The following is a 21,272-nucleotide window of genomic DNA, read 5'->3' as shown; positions in this document are numbered from 1 at the left end:
TCCATCTATGACCTAACCTTCTGAGTCTGAAGGCTTATGTTGCCACTCAGTAGTGACGTTTCAATAAAAACATAGCACTCTATCGAACAACAAAGCCTAATAATTCCTAAGGTCTAATTACCTTAAGTAAAAAATTCATCATAGAATGTAATTTAAGGAAATACAATTTATTGCAAGCAAGTCTATTTCTCACTAGGCTCACTGTATAAACAGTGTCTCCCTTAGCTGACCCTGGACTAGAATTCCCAGATCATGGCAAGTTATATGTCAAAAAACATCTGTGGGCTTTCTTGAGCTCTAGATTTAAACAGATATGTTAATATATAATAAATGTTATTTGCTATATGAATCCATAATTATATTGATATAGTAAAATATTGTATCAAACATTTACCATATTAATTAAAATATTTAATATTTTAAATACTTAATATATTTAATGTATTAATAAAATATAGATATGTAATAGATAAATATATATATATTTTTTACTTGTAAGTTTAAATATGTGTCTGTAAACCCTGCTCTTTTCCCTCCAAATAATCCCTGCCAATTTCATGTTTTCCAACAAGGAACTTAGTTTGAGTTTAAGCATTGGGTCCGCTTTTGTCCACTGACTAGACCCAAAGCTAGTATTTTTCCCACTCCAGCTGTGGCTGGACCTCTCAGGGAAGTCTCCTGAACTCACAAAGCACCTTTTGATTTTTAACCTTGTAGCTTAGGTCTTGTAACTTCTGGTTCTCGAAGCACTGAGGGAGATGTGGTGGTCTGGGAGCCATTTCTTAACTATAAAGACAGCTAGATGGGACATAATAGTCTCCTACCCCGCTGCCGTGAGGAAGCCAAGCAAAATCACAAAAAGATACCTTCTCCCTGTTTTTGTTTTATGTTCTGTATGGTGTCTTTCGATGGGGCCGTTGGCTTATTTAACTAAGAGTTTTCATCTGGTGCCTGTTTTCTGCTATGGATGCATTGAGTCTTTCTCTTTTTCTCTGAGAAAGGAAGACAGACACAGAATCAGCAGCATGAACAGTGATTCTCCTCTGATGATCCATGGAATCTCAAAGTTGGATTTGACCTTGGAAACCCTGAGATGCCCTTCACGGATAAGGGCGAAGGGATGGTGTTTGTGATGCGTTATGTAGAGACTTGGCAGGAACTCAGGTCTGCTGGTTCTCAGGCTCCACATGTCATGCTGTCCCTAAAATGGGAGCTCTCTCCTACTAATCAAAACACATAATGTTCTCTTTGCAAAGGAAAGCATCCCCTTTAACCACTCAAATATTTGACTGCTAGGGATTTTCTGTTAGGTTCCTCAGTAACATCATTAGCAGGATTGGTAGAGGTCCCCACGCCTCCCTGCTGCCACCTACAGGTCTGACTTTGGTACCTAGAGTTTCCATAGCCTTACTCCTCATGTTCCAAGTTGAAACCATTCCTGGAGTTAAACCTAAATTCTAAATATTTTAAAGTAAATCAATAGAGACGTTTCTCCACAATGACATACTTGCTGCTTTGTGTCTTTCACCCAAAGCTAAGTCCAGTTTGACTTGAAGCACCTATCTGCCATGGTTTGCCACCATACTATGGATGCCCTTCCATGGATGAATGGATAAATAAACTGTGGTACACTTAGACAATGGACTATTATTCAGCACTCAAAAATCATGAAAAGCCATGGAAGAAACTCAGATGTATATTTCTAAGTGAAAGAAGCCAATCTGAAAAGGCTACAGGGTGTATGATTCTAACTATATGACCTTCTGTTATACAATGGAGACAGTAAAAAGATCAGTGGTTACTAGGGATAGGCGGGGGAGGACAGATAAGTAGGAAGAGCACAGAGGATTTCTGGGGCAGTGACAATACTCTATATGATGTTATAATGATACATGTGTCCCATTATACATTTGTCTAAACCCATAGAATGTACAACATCAAGAGTAAACCCTAAGGCAAACTATGGACTTTGGGTGATAATGATGTGTTCATCAATTTGTTTATACACACACACACACACACACACACACACACACACACATCACTCTGGTGAGTGATGTTGGTCACAGGGGAGGCTGTGCATGTGTGGGTGTGGGAGGAAATGGGAAATCTCTGTATCTCCTCTCAATTTTGTTGTAAGCCTAATCTGCTCTAAAAAACAAAGTCTTAATTTTTTTTTAAATGCATAGCATGAGGCACAGTGGTCACCACAGAACTAAAATACAGATCTGACATAGGTCAGCTCTGCTTTAACTTTGTTTTTTCCATGTGAAGAATGTATGCAGCACTTTCCTATGTATTTTTTGTACAGTGAAGACTGGACTTGGTATAACCATATTACAGGAAAGTAGAAATTGGATTCTTTATTTTCCATCTTTGTGTTCTGTTAATCCTACAAAGTTGAGGCTTAAGCCGATTTCATTAGTACATGAGGAAAAGTAGGTTGACCTGCAAGGAATCAGATTCCCCATGTGGAGCAGCTTATAAGGGCGCTCCGTGTTCCATGCTCAGGTACATAAGAAACACTGCAGTCCTACGAGGAAAGATGTATAGATATTTTTAAACATTGTGCCACAACTGCATTGCTTTTCATTTTTACCTGATGGCATCATTCTTAGAATAAAATCTTTTCTGAGTGAAAACTAAAAAAAAAAAAACAAAAAAAACCCCCATATGTTGACATTACCTGAGAGAGTGTACGTAAACTATCTCAGTAGAGTTTGGCTAACAAAGAATGGTCCCTCCGTTGATACCCTAAGTCACATTTTAGATCCCTGCTTTTGTCTTCAGATCTGATGCAAGAGCAAGATTGTCTCAACTATCAGGAAGGTCTGCTTGCCCTTACTCACTTTGACTCAGGTCTGTGAGCATCTTTCCCAAAGTGGAGCAAGGCCATAGAGAGCTTTGAGGTCCCCGGTGTATCAGTGGCCCTGAAATAAATGTAAGCTGGATGCTCTCTCCTTTTCTCCAGGCTTTCTCCACGGCTGTTCTATGTTTCCACCCTGTCGTGTGCCCTGAAAGAACTTTGGCATTTGCTGAAAGGTCATCAGTTGCAATTTTAGACCATTGGGTAACTCGAACTCCTAACATTTAAATGTAGCTGCAAAAGGGGATGATTGCTGTGCCCAGCTGCCAGCCTAAGCCAGACAGTGGCAAAAATAGCAGACCCTCCCCAGTTCCCTTTAAGATGAGTAATTGACCGCTTATAAATGACACTAGCCAATACTTCTCCTTCCTGGTCTCCAAATTCTCCAGTCTTCTGCCTACTCTTAGCATCTCTAGTGTGCTGGGCCCAGAGCTTCTCCAGGGAGCTGTGCTGAAGCACTGATTGGTTGGTTTCACTTCCAATCTCTTGTTAACAGATACTTTATAAAATGTAATATAAAGAATTACAGGAAAGGCCAAGAATGAGAGTTATTGTTTAAGCAGAGTTTCGGCTGGGGGAGATGAAAAAGTTCTGGAGATGGATGGTGGTGATGGTTGCACAACACTGTGAATGTACTTAATGACATTGCACTGTATGCTTAAAAATGGCTAAAATGGTCAAAAAAGAAAACCTGGAAAAATGAAATAAAAAACAATTACCTACAAAAGTCAGGCCCCAACTGTTTAGTGTTAGGTTGTAACTTCATTTAAATTTAAATGACATTTTATTGCTAGATTTAAATTGCATTTTAATATAGTCAGAGCAAATGTAACACAGAGAAGTTGCTATAGAAATTTCTAAATACTGCCAATTTTTCTACTAACTTTGTCATGGCCTAGTACAGTTTGCAAACTGTCCATGATCCACCTTGCATTTTGTTTTACAGTAAAATGAATTTTTAAAAAAATGTAGAATTATTTGGGTTTTAAATAGATTCAAATTTCCATCACCATAATTAGGATACAGAACAGTTCCATCAGGCCAAAAAACCCTCCCTTGTCCTGACCCTCCCCACATAGCCACAGAATTGTTCTCTTTGTATATAATTTTGTATTTTCAAAATATAAATGGAATCATACCATATATAATCTTTGAGACTGGCTTCTTTCTTTAAAAATTCTTTTCATTTATTTTAGAGAGAGAGAGAGAGAGCACGAGCCAGGAGGAGGGGCAGGGGAAAGAGAGAGATAATCTTAAGCAGGCTCCATGTTATGCATGGAGCCTGATGCAGAGCACGATCCCACGATCCTGGGATCATGACCTGAGCTGAAGTTGAGAGTTGGATGCTCAACCAACTGAGCCACCCCGGCCACCTTGACTGGCTTCTTTCACTCAGCACGATGTCTTTGAGATTCATTCTAGTGCTGCGTGTAGCAAGGTTGTTCTTTTTTCTTGCTGAATAGTAGTCCATTTTATGGATCTACCCCAGTTTGCTTATCCATTCACTGAAGAGCATTTGGGGTTGCAGTCTCTTACATAAATAGAGCTGCTACTAATATTTGTGAATGGGTGTTTGTGTGAATATACATAATCATTTCTTTAGGAAAGATGTAAAGGCCCACTGCAACTGGCATTGTTTTTCACTCTCAAATCCTTTGAAGACAATGTTGTACTTCAAATCCTTTGAAGTACAAAGGATTTGGAATCCTTCAAATCCAATGTTCACCTTCAAATCCTTTGAAGACAATGTTGTACTTCAAAGGAAACCTGGAAACCTACAAGCAGGACACCCTCTTCTCTTATATTCACTTACTGGCCCAGAACTCCTAACATGCAGCCACTGGTCTTCCTATAATTATGTCAGAAGAATCATTGTTGATCTCTCACTTGAAAGACAAAGCTTAGTTATTTGTTAATGGCAACGTGACACATCAGGATCAAAGAAAGTTCCCTTCTATAGTTCTTACAGTTCCCTGAAGCTTTCCGAAAAGAATGAGAGCTTTCTGGTTTAGATCCTGGTGATGTCAACATGAAAATGTTCTGCCTGAAGGCCTCACACAAGAGCATGCACAAAGATAAGGAAGCTTGTGGAAGCATTATCTCAAGGATGCACATTTCCAAAGTAAATTAATTGTTCACACACTAGAATGCAGCATACCTCTATGTACCAACATGGATTTCCAAGATGGTAGGCTATGGCAGCCACCTTAGATTGGTTGATCCAATACCAGTGCCCAACTCTTGCAGTGAGGGGTCACCATGTGAAACAAATCTGGCCGAAGCTATGGAAGTGGAAATCTACTGGTGCGTGTGTGTGTGTGTGTGTGTGTGTGGGGGGGTGTTCTGAGGAAATATTTATTTTCTAATAAAAGGGAACTGATGTGATTAGAGTGCCCTTCTCCCCTCTTTGGGCCTTCAGTGTGGGCTAGATGGGCAGAATGGTGGTTGCGATTTTGTGCTCATAAGATGTTTCAGCTTGGAGGCAGAAGCCAGCTGACCCAGGGTAACAGAAGAGACAGAGGGGCCCCTAAAATGGAGCCTTTGAAGAGCTAAATAAATGCCAGCAGCCACCTCCTCGTGAACGCATGAGAAAATATGAGAACAATAACCCCCTACAATATTTATTTCATCTGAGTTTTCTCTTACTTGCAGCTGAACACATTCTGATTGAAATAACCATCAAAAGAAAAATCATATTGCAGACCAATGTATGTATTCTACAAAGCAGCGTGCATATTCCTCTATTTTATAAAGTGGAGTTATATATGTATACATAATAATTATATATGCATCAAAAATTTGTAAGTGTAGTAATAACTACCAAGTACTGGGAACCTGCTCTGTGCCAGGCACAACTTATCACTTTTAATCCTGAAAACCACTCTATAACATAGATGTTTTACTTCTATTCCCATTTATAGGAGAGGAAACTGAGGCTTCAGGAACTTTCCCAGGACAACTAGCAGATAATTAGGTTGGGATTCAGTGCCAGGTCTATGCGCCCCTAGAGAAAGGTCTTGGTCTATGCTACCCAGGCCCCTGTCAGTGCCTAATACCAGTACAGACCCCCACCAGCTCAGTTATTTCTAGAGAGTTGGCTGGGGGATGGGCTGGTGGTGAGGACTCTCACTTTTTCTTTTATATACTTCTGTAGTGTTTCCTTTTCATTAAGGAAGTAGTATCTAAAAATTTTTTATGTTTATTTTTGAGAGACAGAGAGAGAGAGAGAGAGAGAGAACACTAGTGGGGGAGGGGCAGAGAGAGAAGGAGACACAGAATCCAAAGCAGGCTCTAGGCTCTGAGCTGCCAGCACAGAGTCCGACGCAGGTCTTGAACTCATAAACTGCGAGATCATGACCTGAGCTAAAGTTGGACATTTAACCTATTCAGCCACCCAGGCATCCCAAGAAAGTAATATTTTTGAATTAGATGTGCGAATCTAAAGGAATTGATAAAATAACCTGATGCTAGGCACTGTGCTAGGAATGTAATTTTTTTCTTCTAGATTTGGGTGGCTTTTAAGGATACTCAGGCATATGTCTTTTTGGAAATAAAAAGCATCCTTTGCAAAAGTATATAAAAGGCCCCGGGCTGAGAGGTCCCAGGATTGCCATATTTTATTGTGTGACCTATACCCTAGGTAAGATCTGCCAGTCTGCCTCTTAGAGTCATTGGGGAACTGGATTCTACAGTAGATATATGCAAAAAATCCTTCTGAGTCCTTGAATGAGAGGGTTCTAGGGATCATTTTTTAGTGGCTGGATTTCTCATCTTCCACCAGTTTCTAAATGGCTCCTTCTTAGGATCTTTAAATAAAAAGGTTCATCAAAAGAAAGTAGGTGTGTTTCTGGGCTGCCTGATTCTATTTACAGCTTGCTTATGGTGCCTTGGCAGCCTTCAACATCAACCTTGCCAGAGAGATTTCCTTGAGGGTTTGCCCAGTTATCTTAATCACGTGGGTTGGGGCACTTTTTCGTTAAAGGTCCTGGCAGGGCTAGTGCAAACCAGCTCTGATACCAAAGAGCCACAGACTTCAGAGATAAACAAGGCTTTCCAGGAGAAGAAGATTTTGAACACTTATCCGCCACCATGTCGGACAGCAGCCCCTTTGAAACGGACATGCTCACCCTGACTCGCTACGTTATGGAAAAGGGGCGTCAGGCCAAAGGGACTGGGGAGCTCACACAGCTGCTGAACTCCATGCTGACAGCCATCAAAGCCATATCCTCGGCTGTGCGCAAGGCCGGCCTGGCCCACCTGTGAGTCCTGGGGGAGTAGGTGTGGGTGCACAGATCTGCCCCTGATGTAGAGGGATTCGGGCCCAGGTGGGGCGTGGGCAAAGCCGCAGGTACAGGTCACTTGGGCAGGCGACCATGTCAAAAGCTATTTGCTTCTGTGCTCTGGAGGGAAGGCGCTTTTAAAGTTTCTGTCTGTTGATAAAGGGGCCTTTGACTTGTTTCCAGAAAGGAACGAAATACTTGGAGACGTGGTATGAAGAAAAAAATATATAATTTTTCCAGTTGCCATGTATTATAACGATGAGAAGCTCAGTGGCTGGTTGCATTAAAAACATAGATTGTATTATCCCGGCTTGTTTCTTATGGCAGAAAGAAACAGCGAATAGGACTTGAGATTTTGCTTTATGATCTTTGCAGGTAGTAGCATTTTATTGCCATGAACTTTGCCAGTGTGTTAGGAGCTAGCAATCATTTACAAAATGACTTCCTGCCCTGCGTCTCTGTCCTTACTGAGGGAAGGAGTCTTTTGCTTTCAAAACAATTTTTTATTTCTTCTCTGAGACTCATTATCTTTTTCTCTACTTGGTGTGCAGGAAGCTGGGAGGTTCTGGGTCCAGGAGGAGGAAATGAAGAGCATTCTTCCACTTTGTTGTCTTCAGTACTTTATCCAAGCACAGAAGAAGGCCAAGTTCATACTATGGCTGCTGAATGTCACAGCTGCTGACCTTAAAAAATAAGCCAGTTATTTTATTTTATTTTATTTTATTTTATTTTATTTTATTTTATTTTACTGTAAGAGAGAGGGAGAGAGAGAGAGCGCAGGAGGAGGGGCAGAGGGAGAAGCAGAGAGTGAATCTTAAGCAGGCTCCAAGCCCAGTGCAGAATCCAATGTGGGGTTCCAATCTTATGACCCTGAAATCATGATCTGAGCTTAACGGACTGAGCCACCCAGATAGCCCAATAAGTCAGTTATTTTACCCCACCCCCCCAAATGAGTTTATTTGGGAATAGTAAGAGAATTACAATATGGGACAAGTGAGCTACGCCAAAAACCATAGGCTGGTTTAACAAAGGAGAAGAAGGTTATTTTATGAAGGAGGACATTGGCAGGAGCTGTTTTGAACAAAAGTCCATTGGTGAAAAGCAAGAGTTCAGGGCCATAATGGTTTCTTATTGGCTGAGTTGGCAAGTCAATTTCTTGCAGGAGAGGCAATGTACATCCTTCCTTCTAGGAGCCCATAACTGATGATTCTTTTCCCGGAGGATTTTTGTGTTAGTTTGGAATTGACACTTCCTGCAATGACCTCCAGTGCTACAGTGTGAGGGCTCCCCCTTCTGGCCTCCCGACTCAATTTTAGTGAGGTTTTCCTTAATGTTCACACGGCCAAGAGTCCAGTTTAAGTCTGTGCTGAAAAGAAGCTGACTTTCTTTGCACTTCCATTTTTTTTTTTTGTAGCAAAGGTCCTCTCCAAAGGTGAAGGGGTCCATTATTATTATTCCCCCAAATGAAGAAATAAAGTCTAATATTTAAAATAGTAATTCTTAACAATTTAGTACTTTTGAACCAAAAATTTGATAGCGTTATATCACAAGATGTGATTCTCACAAGATAACTATAGGATTTATTTCTAACGGATAAGGTTTTGTAACCCAGTAATGACATCCAGTTTAAAGACGCATTATGATCGGCCCTCCCTGATCTCTGTGTATTGCTATAACTGTATTGCCTCATAGACCAATAATGGCCAATCTTTACTTGTAACAATCTTCATGAATGCGAGGTGCAGCCATTTGCCTCTGTCCTGATCCCACGAGGTGATGGGCTGTGCTGAGTGACACTAAGTAGTGACTTTACCTGTCCCTGCATATGGCTCTGCTATGCTTAGAGCCATTTTCTGGGCATCTCCACTGCTTTTCAGTATTATTTACCCGCCTTAATGTGCTCTTCCTCTGTGCAGGACGCTTAGCTAGGCAGTGGATGCGGTGGTACAGTTGTACTACGCGGCTTCAGAACTCTAACTTTGTGCCTGTCGAGTGTCCAGATGAAGTAGACTCAGGAACTGGTCAATAAGGTGTTCATTTAACTTGGCTGCCTTCCATGTGACTGTCTACTCTTGTTAGGACCTCAGTTTCCCATTTGTAAAACAGAGGGGATGGGAATAGCCCCTAACTTATAGGGTTGTTGTAAAGCATAGTGAATCCATGTGATGATAACTTCAACAGCGCCAGATCCATAATAAATGCTCAGTAAATGCTCATTATTACAGTGGGTCCAAGCCCAGATCTGGGGAAATTTGCCCGCTGGCTGGTCCATGCTGCTGAATGTCCACTAGGTGGCAGGTGTAGCCCATGGAATCAAGACTTCAGGATCCACTATTTTCTCAGAGGCTGAGGCAGGGGTCCTCAGGCTGGCAGAAGCCCCACATTCTGCCAATTCAGATGTCATCCTTCTCCTGACCCCTCACTGAAACACCAGAGTGGCAGTGTGAGATGCCCATTGCCTGGAAATTCCTTCTTTGTAACAAAATGCTGAGGTTATTTTAAGAGGACCCTGGAATTGCTTCTCATATTGCTAAAAGGTCGTTCTCTGTCCTGGAACAATTCTCCTGAAAATAGGATTTTCACATGCTCCTGCCCCTTTTCTCATCTAGGGAGCCTCAAGCCCCTCATTCTTTGCTTCCTTTTTTGGGGAAGACATTTTAGGCACAAGCTCAATGAATGCAAACGTGATAAAAAAATGTTCATGCTTTTTCTTCTCTTTTGTCTGTTCATTGCTGTAGGAAGAAGGGAATGCTAGAATCCTTCTCCTGGAAGCATCTTCATGGGTTTCTGCCAAAGTGGTAGAACATCCCATTCAAAAATTATCAGTAAAGCTTTCAAAAAATAGTAAAAGATATTGTCCTGTGGATTATAAAGCTCTGCTGTATCCATGATCTAACTTGGAGCAGGTGTCAGACAGATCTCATTATGAATGTGCTTCCATTCTTTCTGGAAGGAGGGGTGCTAATGGGGGTTAAGGGTAAATGGCACCTGGAGGAAGGTTGTCAGTCAAGGAAGAGGGTGGGAAGTGAATTGTCCCCTGCTTAGGGTACATCAGTGGTTCTCAACCGGGCTACCTGTTAGAGCCACCTGAGGATTCCTTCAGCAAATACATGGCTTTAAAAAAGGGGTGGGGATGTAGAGAAATTATTTTCCTGCCATGCTTTCTTCATAATTCAGTGAACGTATATTGAGCATTTACCACATCCTTGGGTGCTGTGGAAACCAGTACAATAAGCCACCGTTATAGCCTTCAGTGGGCAGATAATCTACCAGGAAAGGTATTCCCATGAACAGATCACAAACTGCTGTGGAAGGATGACAGGGGTGTGCCTGGTGGTGTTGGGGCCAAGGAAGCCTTTGGAGTGGATCAGGAGGGAGAGTAGGGAGAAGCTCATGGTAGGCAGACAGCATTCCTGTGGAGTGAGCACCATAAGTGAGGGTGAAAAAGAGAGGAGCATCTTGCTGGGTGCTGGTGGCCACAGGACTTCTGTGGCTGTTGAGATGAAAAAGGCTTGAGTGGGTATAGCCATGCCACTCTTGGCGGGAAGAGTGCGGGGATGGGGCAGCCAACCGAGGGGTCCGTGTAAGACAAGTGTGTGCCTAGTGGATTCCAGAGGCTGAGACTGGCTGAGTGAGGTCAGTGGGACAAGAGGCAATGCCAGCACGGGAACAGGGCTTCCTTGGTGAGGCCTGAAGTCCACCATGGGGAACTTGGAGATTCTGGGTGAGACCAGAGTGATCTTGTTGGTATTTTAGAAGGACCCTGCCCATGACGGTGGAAGTTAGGAGACCTTTGCATACTGATATTCTAAAACATAAAGCTAGATAGAATTTTTCTTACGTCGCTTGAAATGGTAATGAACAAAATTAAATTAGTTAAGTCTGTCCCCAAATTTCCATCTTAAGTAATGCAAAGCCACCACAGGGCAAATTTCTCATTCAGTCCACCAGGCCATTATTTGAGGGTGATCAACAAATACTTGAAATTCCTGTGCTGGGAAGCCATGGTCCTTTAGTTTTGGGGTTAGTAATGATGGCGACATGTCTGACTTTATGAATTGGCTCTTTCCCTTCACCTCCCACTGCCCATTGCAGGTTTGTGTTTTTATAAGATTGAATTCCAGTTAGCATTGTTGGGAGAATACAGGGCTATGACAATATCCTCACGGTGTAAAGGAAGCAAGGTTGAGAATCACAGCTTTGAGAAACGTTGCACTTGGTCTGTATAAATTGGAGATTTGGCAGCAATGAAGGGAAAAGTGGCTTATAATAATGGTGTCTGGGCCTTTTTTTTAAAGTTTATTTATTTTGAGAGAGAGAGATTGAGAGAGAGAGAGAGGGAGAGAGAAAGAAAGTGCAAGCAGGGGTGGGGCAGAGAGAGGGGGGACAGAGGATCTGAATGAAGCAGGCTCTGTGCTGAGAGCAAAGAGCCTGATGTGGGGCTCGAACGCACAAACCGTGAGATCATGACCTGAGCAGAAGTGGGATGCTTAACCAACTGAGCCACCCTGGTGCGCCCCCCCCCCCAATCTGGGCTTCTCTGAAGGAGTTTTGGATTCCCTTAACCATTTCATTCAGTCTTTCGTCTTCTTAGGTATGGAATTGCGGGAAGCGTGAACGTGACCGGGGATGAGGTGAAGAAATTGGACGTGTTATCCAATTCTCTGGTGATCAACATGCTCCAGTCCTCCTACGGCACCTGTGTCCTGGTCTCTGAGGAGAATAAAGACGCGATTATCACCCCCAAGGAGAAGAGGGTGCGTGTGGGGACGGGATGCAGTTCCCCTAGCCACCAGTAGATGATACTACTGAGTTGGGAAGAATCTGGTTGCTTTACTTTTCTTTAGTTCCTGGGATATTCCTATTCCTTAACTTTTATTTTCTGGGGGGGGGGGGGGGGGGGGGAGATTGCATACTTTTTTAGTTAGAAGTCTTATGCTGTCTAGTGGAAAAAAAAATCCACAACAGGGGGGTGATTCATTCAGGGTAAAGAGTAATTTCCTGAAAATGCCTCAGTGGGTGGGGTTTTGTCTTCATTTGCCAGGAACAAGTGCATTTTTTGTGGTTTCAAAACCATCGAGTCCAGTAAAAACTAGAGTTCCTGGGAAGAGCAGACCTGTACTCTTCCCATCCCCACTTCTATTCTCCCTCTCCCCAACACACACTTCTCCAAGGGGCTCTGGTTTCATCAGAGATTTCTTCATTCCTGACAAACTGTTAGCCAATATAGAAAAGAAACCGTAAAGATTGTGCTCTCTTGCCTTAATACAATGGCAAACTTGGTTAGTGCAGGGCATGACCAGGCAGGATCTGTAGCTACTCTGGTTTCACAAAAACAGTTCATTAAAGTCAGAGGTTTGGTAGTGGCCAAAAATTCAACCCATGTCCAGCTGTGATACAAAGTAAATACTGGGCCTGGGCCTTGTTTTATATATTGGGTGTTGGAGACCATTTCTTCATAATTAGCTGAGAGGATGAAAAAGGTAAAAGCAAATGTATGAAACATCTACCTTATACCAGGGACTGTGCAAAGCACTTTACTCTTGTTGTCTCACACAATTTAAGCTAAATCATACCTATTATTTTCAACTTTCAGTTCCCACTGTTACATGCCTCTCAATCATCTCTCCTATGTAATCTATTGTTTTCTTCCCCATTTGGCCTGATCTATACAGGTCTTAGTGCTGGTTCTTGAATATTCTATGCCTACTTCCACACCAGTTCTTTGAACATTTTCCAGCATATGCTAGATGTTCAAAAGATATCTGTTGAATGAATGCATGAATGATTGAATGGGTTCAGTTGAATTATCCACAAGGAGAATGGGAAATTTCCAAACTTATGGATTATCCTATTTTTTAGCCCATCTCCACCCCCAGTGAGAGAGCGGAAAAAAAAAAAAAAAAACAGCTTAAGCTAGGGCATTAAGTCACCAGAAAGTCAGGGAAAAGTAATTTTAGTGGTGGGAGAAATGACTTCCATCTTACTTGATGTTATATTACCAGTATTTAATTAGCCTAATTAGCCAGGAAACTCTGGTCCCCATCACTACAGCTCTCCCAGAACCTTGCACATAGGAGGTCTGTAAAAAGTATCTGATGATTTCTTCCCGTGGAATGTTGGCTGGAGCAGCCTGTGAGAGCGGTGTGTGTGGGCTGGAAAGATCCAGATCTGTCTTCTGGCCTTCACACAGGACAGGTGGGTTGGATGCAGCAAAACCTGGGACGGTATTTTTATTCTCCTGACGTATGTATACATGCCAGCTCTCTTAATAAGACAGATCCAGAGGCCCTGGGACATTGTTCTGAGATTTTCTGAAGTCTTTTGGCAAAATTGCTCCCCAGTGAGAAAAGCCTGTCTGCATAGAGGTTCAGAAAGAATCATGAATAAATCCATAACTGACTTTACTGACTTTACTGTGGATAGAGCTCGCTCAGGTTTATCTTCGGCTCCTCTACCTCTTCCTGGCCAGGTGCCAGTTTCAGACATGGTTTCCTCTCACACCCTCCACTGCTATGAGGCCCCCATGGGCCCACCCTGGAGGGAAGGGCAGAGCCAGAGGAGGCACAGAGGTGGATGGGATTTCCGTCGCCCCATGTGGGCATTGACTCATGTGTCTATGGGCACATTGGCCCTGAGCTCAGGATTCATAGATGCTGAATCCCTCCTTAAGAGATACTTTGCCCTCCTTAAGTAATTGCAGTTTTTGGTAAGGATATCCCTTTGCTCTGGGTCACTTTTGATGTAGTGGTACCGACCATGCACTGCCACTTCACAGAGTGTATTGGTTGGAAGGGCACCAATCAGGTGGTTCTTCTCTCTGTGCATTTAGGGGAAGTACGTGGTCTGCTTTGACCCACTGGATGGATCTTCTAACATCGACTGCCTGGCCTCCATTGGAACCATCTTTGCCATCTACAGAAAGGTGAGTCTGATCTTTAATGCCTTTTCCTTCTTGGTGGCTTCTGGAAGGTTCCTGGCCTGGGAGCCACAAGTTTGGAGTTCTAGCCTCTATCTTCCCACTGACCAGACCCACCATTGTAAGCAAACCATAACTCACTCTGGCCTCGGGCTCCTCATTGGAAGAGCTGATATGGTAATTTTCCATCTGCCTTCTTCACTGCATGGGTGGGAAGGTAAAATAAGAGGACAGATGAGTCTTGGTTTTAAGAAAATGGGAGTGACACAAATATCAGATAGAGTATTAGGTTCCAGGTGGCATTTGAGGACTCCTCTGTTTCTTCTTTCTGTTTCTCAAATCTTATTGCATTAGTTTTCTATTGCTGCTGTAACAATTAACCACACATTTGGAGGCTTAAAATAACCCCCATTTAGTATCTACCATTCTGTAGGTCAGAAGTCTGAAAGGCATGACTGAGTTCTCTGCTCAGGGTATCATAAGGCCAAAATCTGGGTGTCAGCCAGCCTGGCTTCCTATCGAAAGGCTGGGGGGTGGGGAATTAGCTTCCAGGCTCTTTTAGGTTGTTGGCAGAATTCAGTTCCATTCTGTTGCAGGATGGAGGTCCTTGGTTTTTTTTTTTTTTTTTTTTCTGGCTGACACTGGGGTCATTCTCAGCTTCTAGAGGCTTCCTATATTCCCGGGCTTGTGCTTCCTTTCTCCTCCAAGGCAGTGAAGACAGGCCAAGTCTTGCTCAGGCTTCTAATCTCTCTGATATCCCCACTTTGCCTTGTCTCCCCTGCCCTCAGCCACAGAAAGTTCTCTGCTTTTAAGGGCTCATTTGATTAGATTGGGCCCATCTGGAAAATCCACAATGATACCTCTCTATTTTAAATTAGTGACCCTAACTGCATCTGCGAAGTCCCTTGTGCCATGTAATGCAACCTAGTCACAGACTCTGGGCATTAGGACCTGTTTGGGGCCATTTCACGTATACACCACATACCTGCCAACAGAGGATTTTATGGGTAGGTTTGCGACCACCCAGTATTACCAGAAACTTCATGTCACACAACATAGTCCACAGTATATCTCAGTTTGAGATCAGTCCTCACTCTAATCAGAATGGCTGGGCCTTTTCCCCAGGGGGGCTGTCAGGCCGAAGGGACACTACAGGCTCTGGATGATCTTAAGGATTGATTGGTTGGGTAATCTGCCCTCTGGGCTGGTCTTAGAGGCCCATACCTCTGGCTCTACAGCACACATTCTTTGCACTAAACTATGATCAAACACACACAGGCATCACTGATTTCTATGCTACCAATTTGGCACTAATCATGTAATGTGTATGTAATTAACTTTCTATGAGTGTTTTCCTTCATGCTCTTAGATTATAAATGTGGGGGAGGATTGGGTACATCCCATGTCGCCCAGTGTGTTGTCTGTAGATATTGATATTGCAAGATTATTTGTGCTTGGCTAATGGTTGTCCAAAGAAAGAGGTCAGAATTTGATTTTCAGGGGCAAAAGCTTAGCAGAAACCTAACCTTAGCAGAATATGTGAATTAGCCTAAGCTTTCTTTCTGTGAAGAAAATCAAGGAGCAGGATGGGGGCTCTGTTACTTTTGTTTTGGAGAACCAAGTGTAAGCCAAGCCAGCCCAGGCTAGAGGAATACTCTGAGAATGTTTCCCAGTTGGTGTTTCTCTCTCTCTCTCTCTTTCTCTCTCTCTCTCTCTCTCTCTCTCTCTCTCTCTCTCTCTCCTTTTTTTCTTGTGAAGAGAGAAAAGGAGAATTTTGCTGAGGGAGCAGGAGAGAATGACCCAAGACACTTTCTCTGGTGTTTGAGAAAGTGAAAGACTAATATGATGTTTGAAGGTTAAGCCAAAATGAGATAGGTGTATAAAGGAATGTTACAATGTTCTCTTTTTGAAGTATAGCTTGGAAATAAAAATAAAGAGATAGGTGGTATGATCTTTATGAGATTCTGAAAAAAGACACCAGTTGTATCTTTGAGGTGGCTTTGAACATTGGCTTTTTCATTGTGGCCAATACTGTTGACTGCTGAGCATGAGTCAGGAACTCTTCTGCCCACCTACAAGCACAGGGCTCCTGGGTCACTCATCACCTCAGCCCATGAGGCAGGTGCACACACTGCTACCATTTTTTTTTTTTTACTGGGGAACAAATTGAAGCACAGAGAAGTTAAGTAACTCAACTAAAATCACCAGTTGGTACGTGAAGGACAAGAATTCAAACAGGCTCTCCAACTCTGCCATCATGGCTCTTAATAGCTCCTTGCCCCCACTCCCAATTTTACTGAGATCTAATTGATGTATAGCATTGTATTAGAATAGGTGAACAACATAATGATTTGATATATATATATATATATATATATATATATATATATATATATAAATGATAACCACAGTAAGTTTGGTGAACATCCATCACCATAGTTAAACAAAATTTTTGTCTGGTGATGAGAGCTTTTAAGATCTACTCTCATAGCAACTTTCAAGTATACAATCAGTATTGTTAACTATAGTCGCCACACTGTACATTACATCCTTAGGATTTATTCATCTATTAACTGGAAGTTTGTACCCTTTGACCACCTACACTCATTTCCCCCTCACCCTTCCACCCCTGCTTCTATGTTTCTAGAAAAAAACATATGACAATATCTTCCTGACTTTGGGGAAGGTAAATATTTCTTAAATAGGACACAGAAAGCACTAACCATGAAAAAAAAGGCTAATAAACTGTAGTTCATTAAGATTAAGAACTTTCATTCATCATAAGACAAGATAAGTGAAAAGACTGGCAGAAAAGATTTTCAATACATATTTCCAACAAGGAACGCCTATGCAGAATAAATCAAGGACTTCTACAAATCAATAAAAAAATACCATCAGTAAAATCAAAGGGATGGGCAAAAGCTTGAATAAGCACTTCACTAAAGAGATATTTTCCACACAACTGGTTAATAAGCACAAGGAAGATGCTCAAAGTCGTTAGTCATCTGGGAAATGGATGTTAAACAATGAGACATCATTCATCCCCACAAGAATGGCTCAAATGAAAAGTGTGTACCAAGTGTTGATGAAGAAACTGGAATTGTACATTGTTGACAGCAGTAAAAAGTAATACAAATACTTTGGAAAAGTTGGCATGGCACCTGTGATGATAAACATGTAGTAATACATTGTGGCCCAGCAAGTCTACTGCTGGTACGCACCCAGGATAAGCGAGCACTTGTGACTGCCCAAAGACATGCACAAATTATTCATAGTAGCCCCTAACTAGAAAACAAAGCCCAAGTGTGTATCAACATTAGAATGGATAAATAATTATGATATATTCATATAACAGAAAACTTCATAGCAATGAAAAAGAACAAGAAGTTTCTGAATGCAAAGACATAGATAAAATTGCAAAGACGTAAGGTTGTGAAACATAAGCAGATACAAAAGAACACATGCTTTGTAATTTCATTTATATGAAAACAGGCAAAGGTGATTATCCTTTTGATGTCCACATGATACCTTTGGAGGCTGTGATAATGACTGAAGAGGTACCCAGAGACTGCTAGGTTGTTGGAGATGTTCTGTAATTTTTTTTTAAATTAAAGTGTATTTATTTTGAGAGAGAGAGAGAGAGAGAGAGAGAGAGAGAGAGACAAGAGCAGGGGAGGGGCAGAGAGAGAGGAAGAGAGAGAGAATGCCAAGCAGGCTCTGTACTGTCAATGCAGAGCCCAATATAAGGCTCAAACCCACAAACTGTGAGATCATGACCTGAGCTGAAGTCAAGAGCCAGATGTGTAACCAACTGAGCCACCCAGGTGCCCTGGAAATATTCTGCAAGCTAATCTCAGTAGTTACATGAATATATACTACACGTATATAAAAATTCATTGAACTGAACAATTCAGATTTGTGTGCTTTGCTATGTTTAAGTTATACCTCAACAAAAAGAAAAATAGTCTACTTTTCCATACCCTCTACCACCAACACATTGAGTCTTTGCAATTGTCACTAACTTTACTGGTAAGTTGCCATATGATGCATCCCTTCCTTTACCCGTGACAGATTTAGATATTTTATTGGGGTAGGAAGAAATAAAAAGACCCGAGAGGGGCACCTGGGTGGCTCAGTTGGTTGAGCATCCGACTTTGGCACAGGTCATGATCTCACAGTTCATGGGTTCGAGCCCCTCATCAGGCCCCCTGCAGTCAGCCTGTCAGTGCAGAGCCTGCTTTGGATCTTCTGTCCCCCTCCCTCTCTGCCCTTCCCCCATTTGTGCTCTCTCTCTCTCAAAAAATAAATAAAACATTAAAAAAAAAAACACCTGATAAAGATAACACCAAATCATTTGCAAACTATTCTGAGATTTTCTGAGAGAAGTGTCATGGCAATAGAGATTACTAATGTGAAGTAGATTTTTGAAGTCTCAGAACCAGAAAAAAATGAGCCTTTCTTTTTTCCATGCACGAAAGTAAATTACAGATGGTTTAATGGACTTGATGGAGAGATGGGAGATGAAACTGGAGCAAAAAGAAAATAATATTTGTCTGGCTTTGTTTTGATGTAGCAGAAATTCTATCTAACCATAAAGACAAGAGAAGAAAATAATGTGGGCTGTAGTAAATAATTTCAATTACTAGAAAAACTGCACTGCAAAAGAAAAGGACACTGTAAATAAAAATTAAAAAGCAGATGACAATTGAGGAAAATAGGTGTAACAAATATGTGGCATTAATATCTCTCATATGTAAAAAGGTATTACAATAAACAACAAGAATACAAACACCCTGAGAGAAAAATATGCAAAGATATGAAACAGGCAACTTACAAAATAAAAAATAAAAATGGACAAGAAGGCTATGAAGTTTACTTTGTTAACTATAAAAAATGGAAATTAAAACAAAAGAAATATCATTTTTTTTCAGTCACCAAATTGGCCAAGTTGAAAAGATAGTGCTCTTTTATGTTCATGAGGTTGAATTAAAGTGAATGCTTTTATCACTGTTGGTAAAGCTATAAGTTCATGCAGTCTTTCTGAGGGGCAACTTTTCAATATATATCAAAAGTCTTTCACCCAGTAATTTCATTGTTTGGAATTTCTCTGGGGAAAATAATCATGGAAACATGTATTTGTTCACTAGACTGTTCATCTCAGAGTTGTTTTGATATTGAAAAAAAAGGAGACATCTATAGGATAAAAAGGGAATACTATAAACACCTCTACCTGCATAAATTGGACAAGTTAGATGAGCAATTCCTCAAAAAGCACACTCTGTAAAGAGGATGAGTGCACAAGCTACAGAATGACAGTTTGACAAAGGACTCAAAACTCAACAGTAAAAAACTCGAAACAATCCAATTAGAACATAAAACATAAAGAGACGTGTCACCAAACAGGTGAAAAGAAGTTCCTTGGCAAAGAAGCACATAAAAGATGTTCAACATCACTAGCCATTAGGGAAATGCAAAGTAAGACCATGATGAGTCATCACTACATACCTAATAGAACCCCTGAAAACAGTGACAATACCAACTGCTACAAGGGCATGCATTGTTAGTGGAAATGTGAAGTGACACAGCTACTCAGGAAAAGTTTGGCAGTTTTTGCATTTTTCCCAGAGAATTGAAGATTTATGTCCACACAAAAACCTGCACGTGATTGCTCATGGCAGCTTTATTTGTAATAACCCACAGCTGAAAATAACCCAAACGTCCTACAACAGATGAATGGTTGAATAGTGATACATTCATACCATGGGGAACCACTCAGCAATAAGATGGAATAAACTATCAATACATGTAACAACTTTGATGGATCTCATGGGTTTCACGCTGAGTAAAAAATTTAAGAAGTTCACAAACTTTATGATCCCATTTATGTGATATTCTCTAAAAGGCATACTTATAGAGCTGTTGAAAGATCAGTGGTCGCAGGGGTTAGGGATAGCAGGGAGGGGCGGAGTGTGGGAATGACCATAAAGGGGTAGCATGAGGGAGACTTCTGTGCCTGATGGTATAGTTCTGTGTCCTTATATGGTGTCTACACATGTGACAAGATGGCACAGAGTGGTACACAGACTTAATACCAATGCCAATTTCCTGGTTTTGATATTGTACTGTAGCAAAATATTTACAGTGCAACTATTGAAGGAAGTTGGATGAAAGGTACATGGGATCTCTGTACTATCTGTGCAACTTCCAGTGAATGTTTAATTATTTTAAAATAAAAGGTTAAAATTCAGGAAAATCTAAATTTATATAAGAGGTTGATGAAATTTGGGAATGCCTTGCAATTGCCTGTCCAGCATGCTCCTGAAAATGTATGTATGTATGCATATATATGCACATGTATTAACTTGCATGGGTGTTTGCATGTGTGAATCAACTGAATGCCATAACCATGTGCCAGATTGCACCTCATGGTGGGAAAACAGGCCTGAACAAGACAATTGGCACCTGCCACCATGCAGCTTGCAGTCTATTTAGGAAGGCAGACATTAAACAGCACTAATGAAGGTGTGTTGGGAGCTTTCCAGGAGAAGCACTAAGTACATGGAAGACTAACCAAGAGGTCAGAGAAGGCCTCCATGGAAAGATGATGCTTCACCTGGGATGTGAAGGTTAACTATGAGTTCCTCAGGCAGAAGGTGTGAGGAGAAAAGATTGGGCCATGCTGGCTAGAAAGAAGGTCATATACAGATTCTTGGAGCTCAGATGCAGGGTGGTGGAATGTTCAAGAAGAGAAAAGAAGCTCGGTATTTTTTGCAGTGGGGGCCTGGGTGTGGGGTGGAGGATGGTGTTGGACAAGGCTGGTCAACCAATGGGGGACAGATCATGGAAGACCTGGTAAAATGAGTTAAGAATATCAGACGTTGAGGCAGTGGGAAGTCAATAACGTGTTTTAAGCGAGAAGTGACATGGATCAGAGTGGGGCAAGGGTGGAGTTGGGGGATCAGGAAGGAGGTAAAGGTCACTTGGGGCCAAGCGGTGATGGTAAGGATGGAGAGAAGGCCATGGAGTTGTGAAGAGTGGGTGCAAGGAGAGACTGGGCTCAGTGACTGAGTGGAGGGCATGGGGTAATGGCAAGGAGGGTGGTCAGGGAAAGGGAGGGGCAGGTGACCCTGAGGTTTCTACTGGGCAAATGACAGTGCCATTTGCTGAGACAGGAAGCAATGGCAGAAGAGCAGGGATTTTGGGGTTG

General features: G+C 41.8%; 1 protein-coding gene across 1 annotated transcript in view; it reads left to right on the top strand.

Annotated features, from left to right (window-relative positions):
* Positions 1–6,841: 6,841 nt before the first annotated feature.
* The window catches only part of FBP2 (fructose-bisphosphatase 2), a 29,083-nt gene continuing 14,652 nt past the window's right edge, over positions 6,842–21,272 (top strand). The window contains exons 1-3 of the mRNA XM_003995457.6: positions 6,842–7,125; positions 11,741–11,903; positions 13,979–14,071. Coding sequence (XP_003995506.1) covers positions 6,956–7,125; positions 11,741–11,903; positions 13,979–14,071 — 426 coding nt within the window. The 5' untranslated portion in view covers positions 6,842–6,955. The remainder of the gene's footprint in view (positions 7,126–11,740; positions 11,904–13,978; positions 14,072–21,272) is intronic.

The sequence above is a fragment of the Felis catus genome, chromosome D4 (genome assembly GCF_018350175.1).
Source record: "Felis catus isolate Fca126 chromosome D4, F.catus_Fca126_mat1.0, whole genome shotgun sequence".
Lineage (NCBI taxonomy): Eukaryota > Metazoa > Chordata > Mammalia > Carnivora > Felidae > Felis > Felis catus.
The sequence above is the reverse complement of the archived record's forward strand: the minus strand, read 5'-3'. Positions and strand labels throughout refer to the sequence as shown.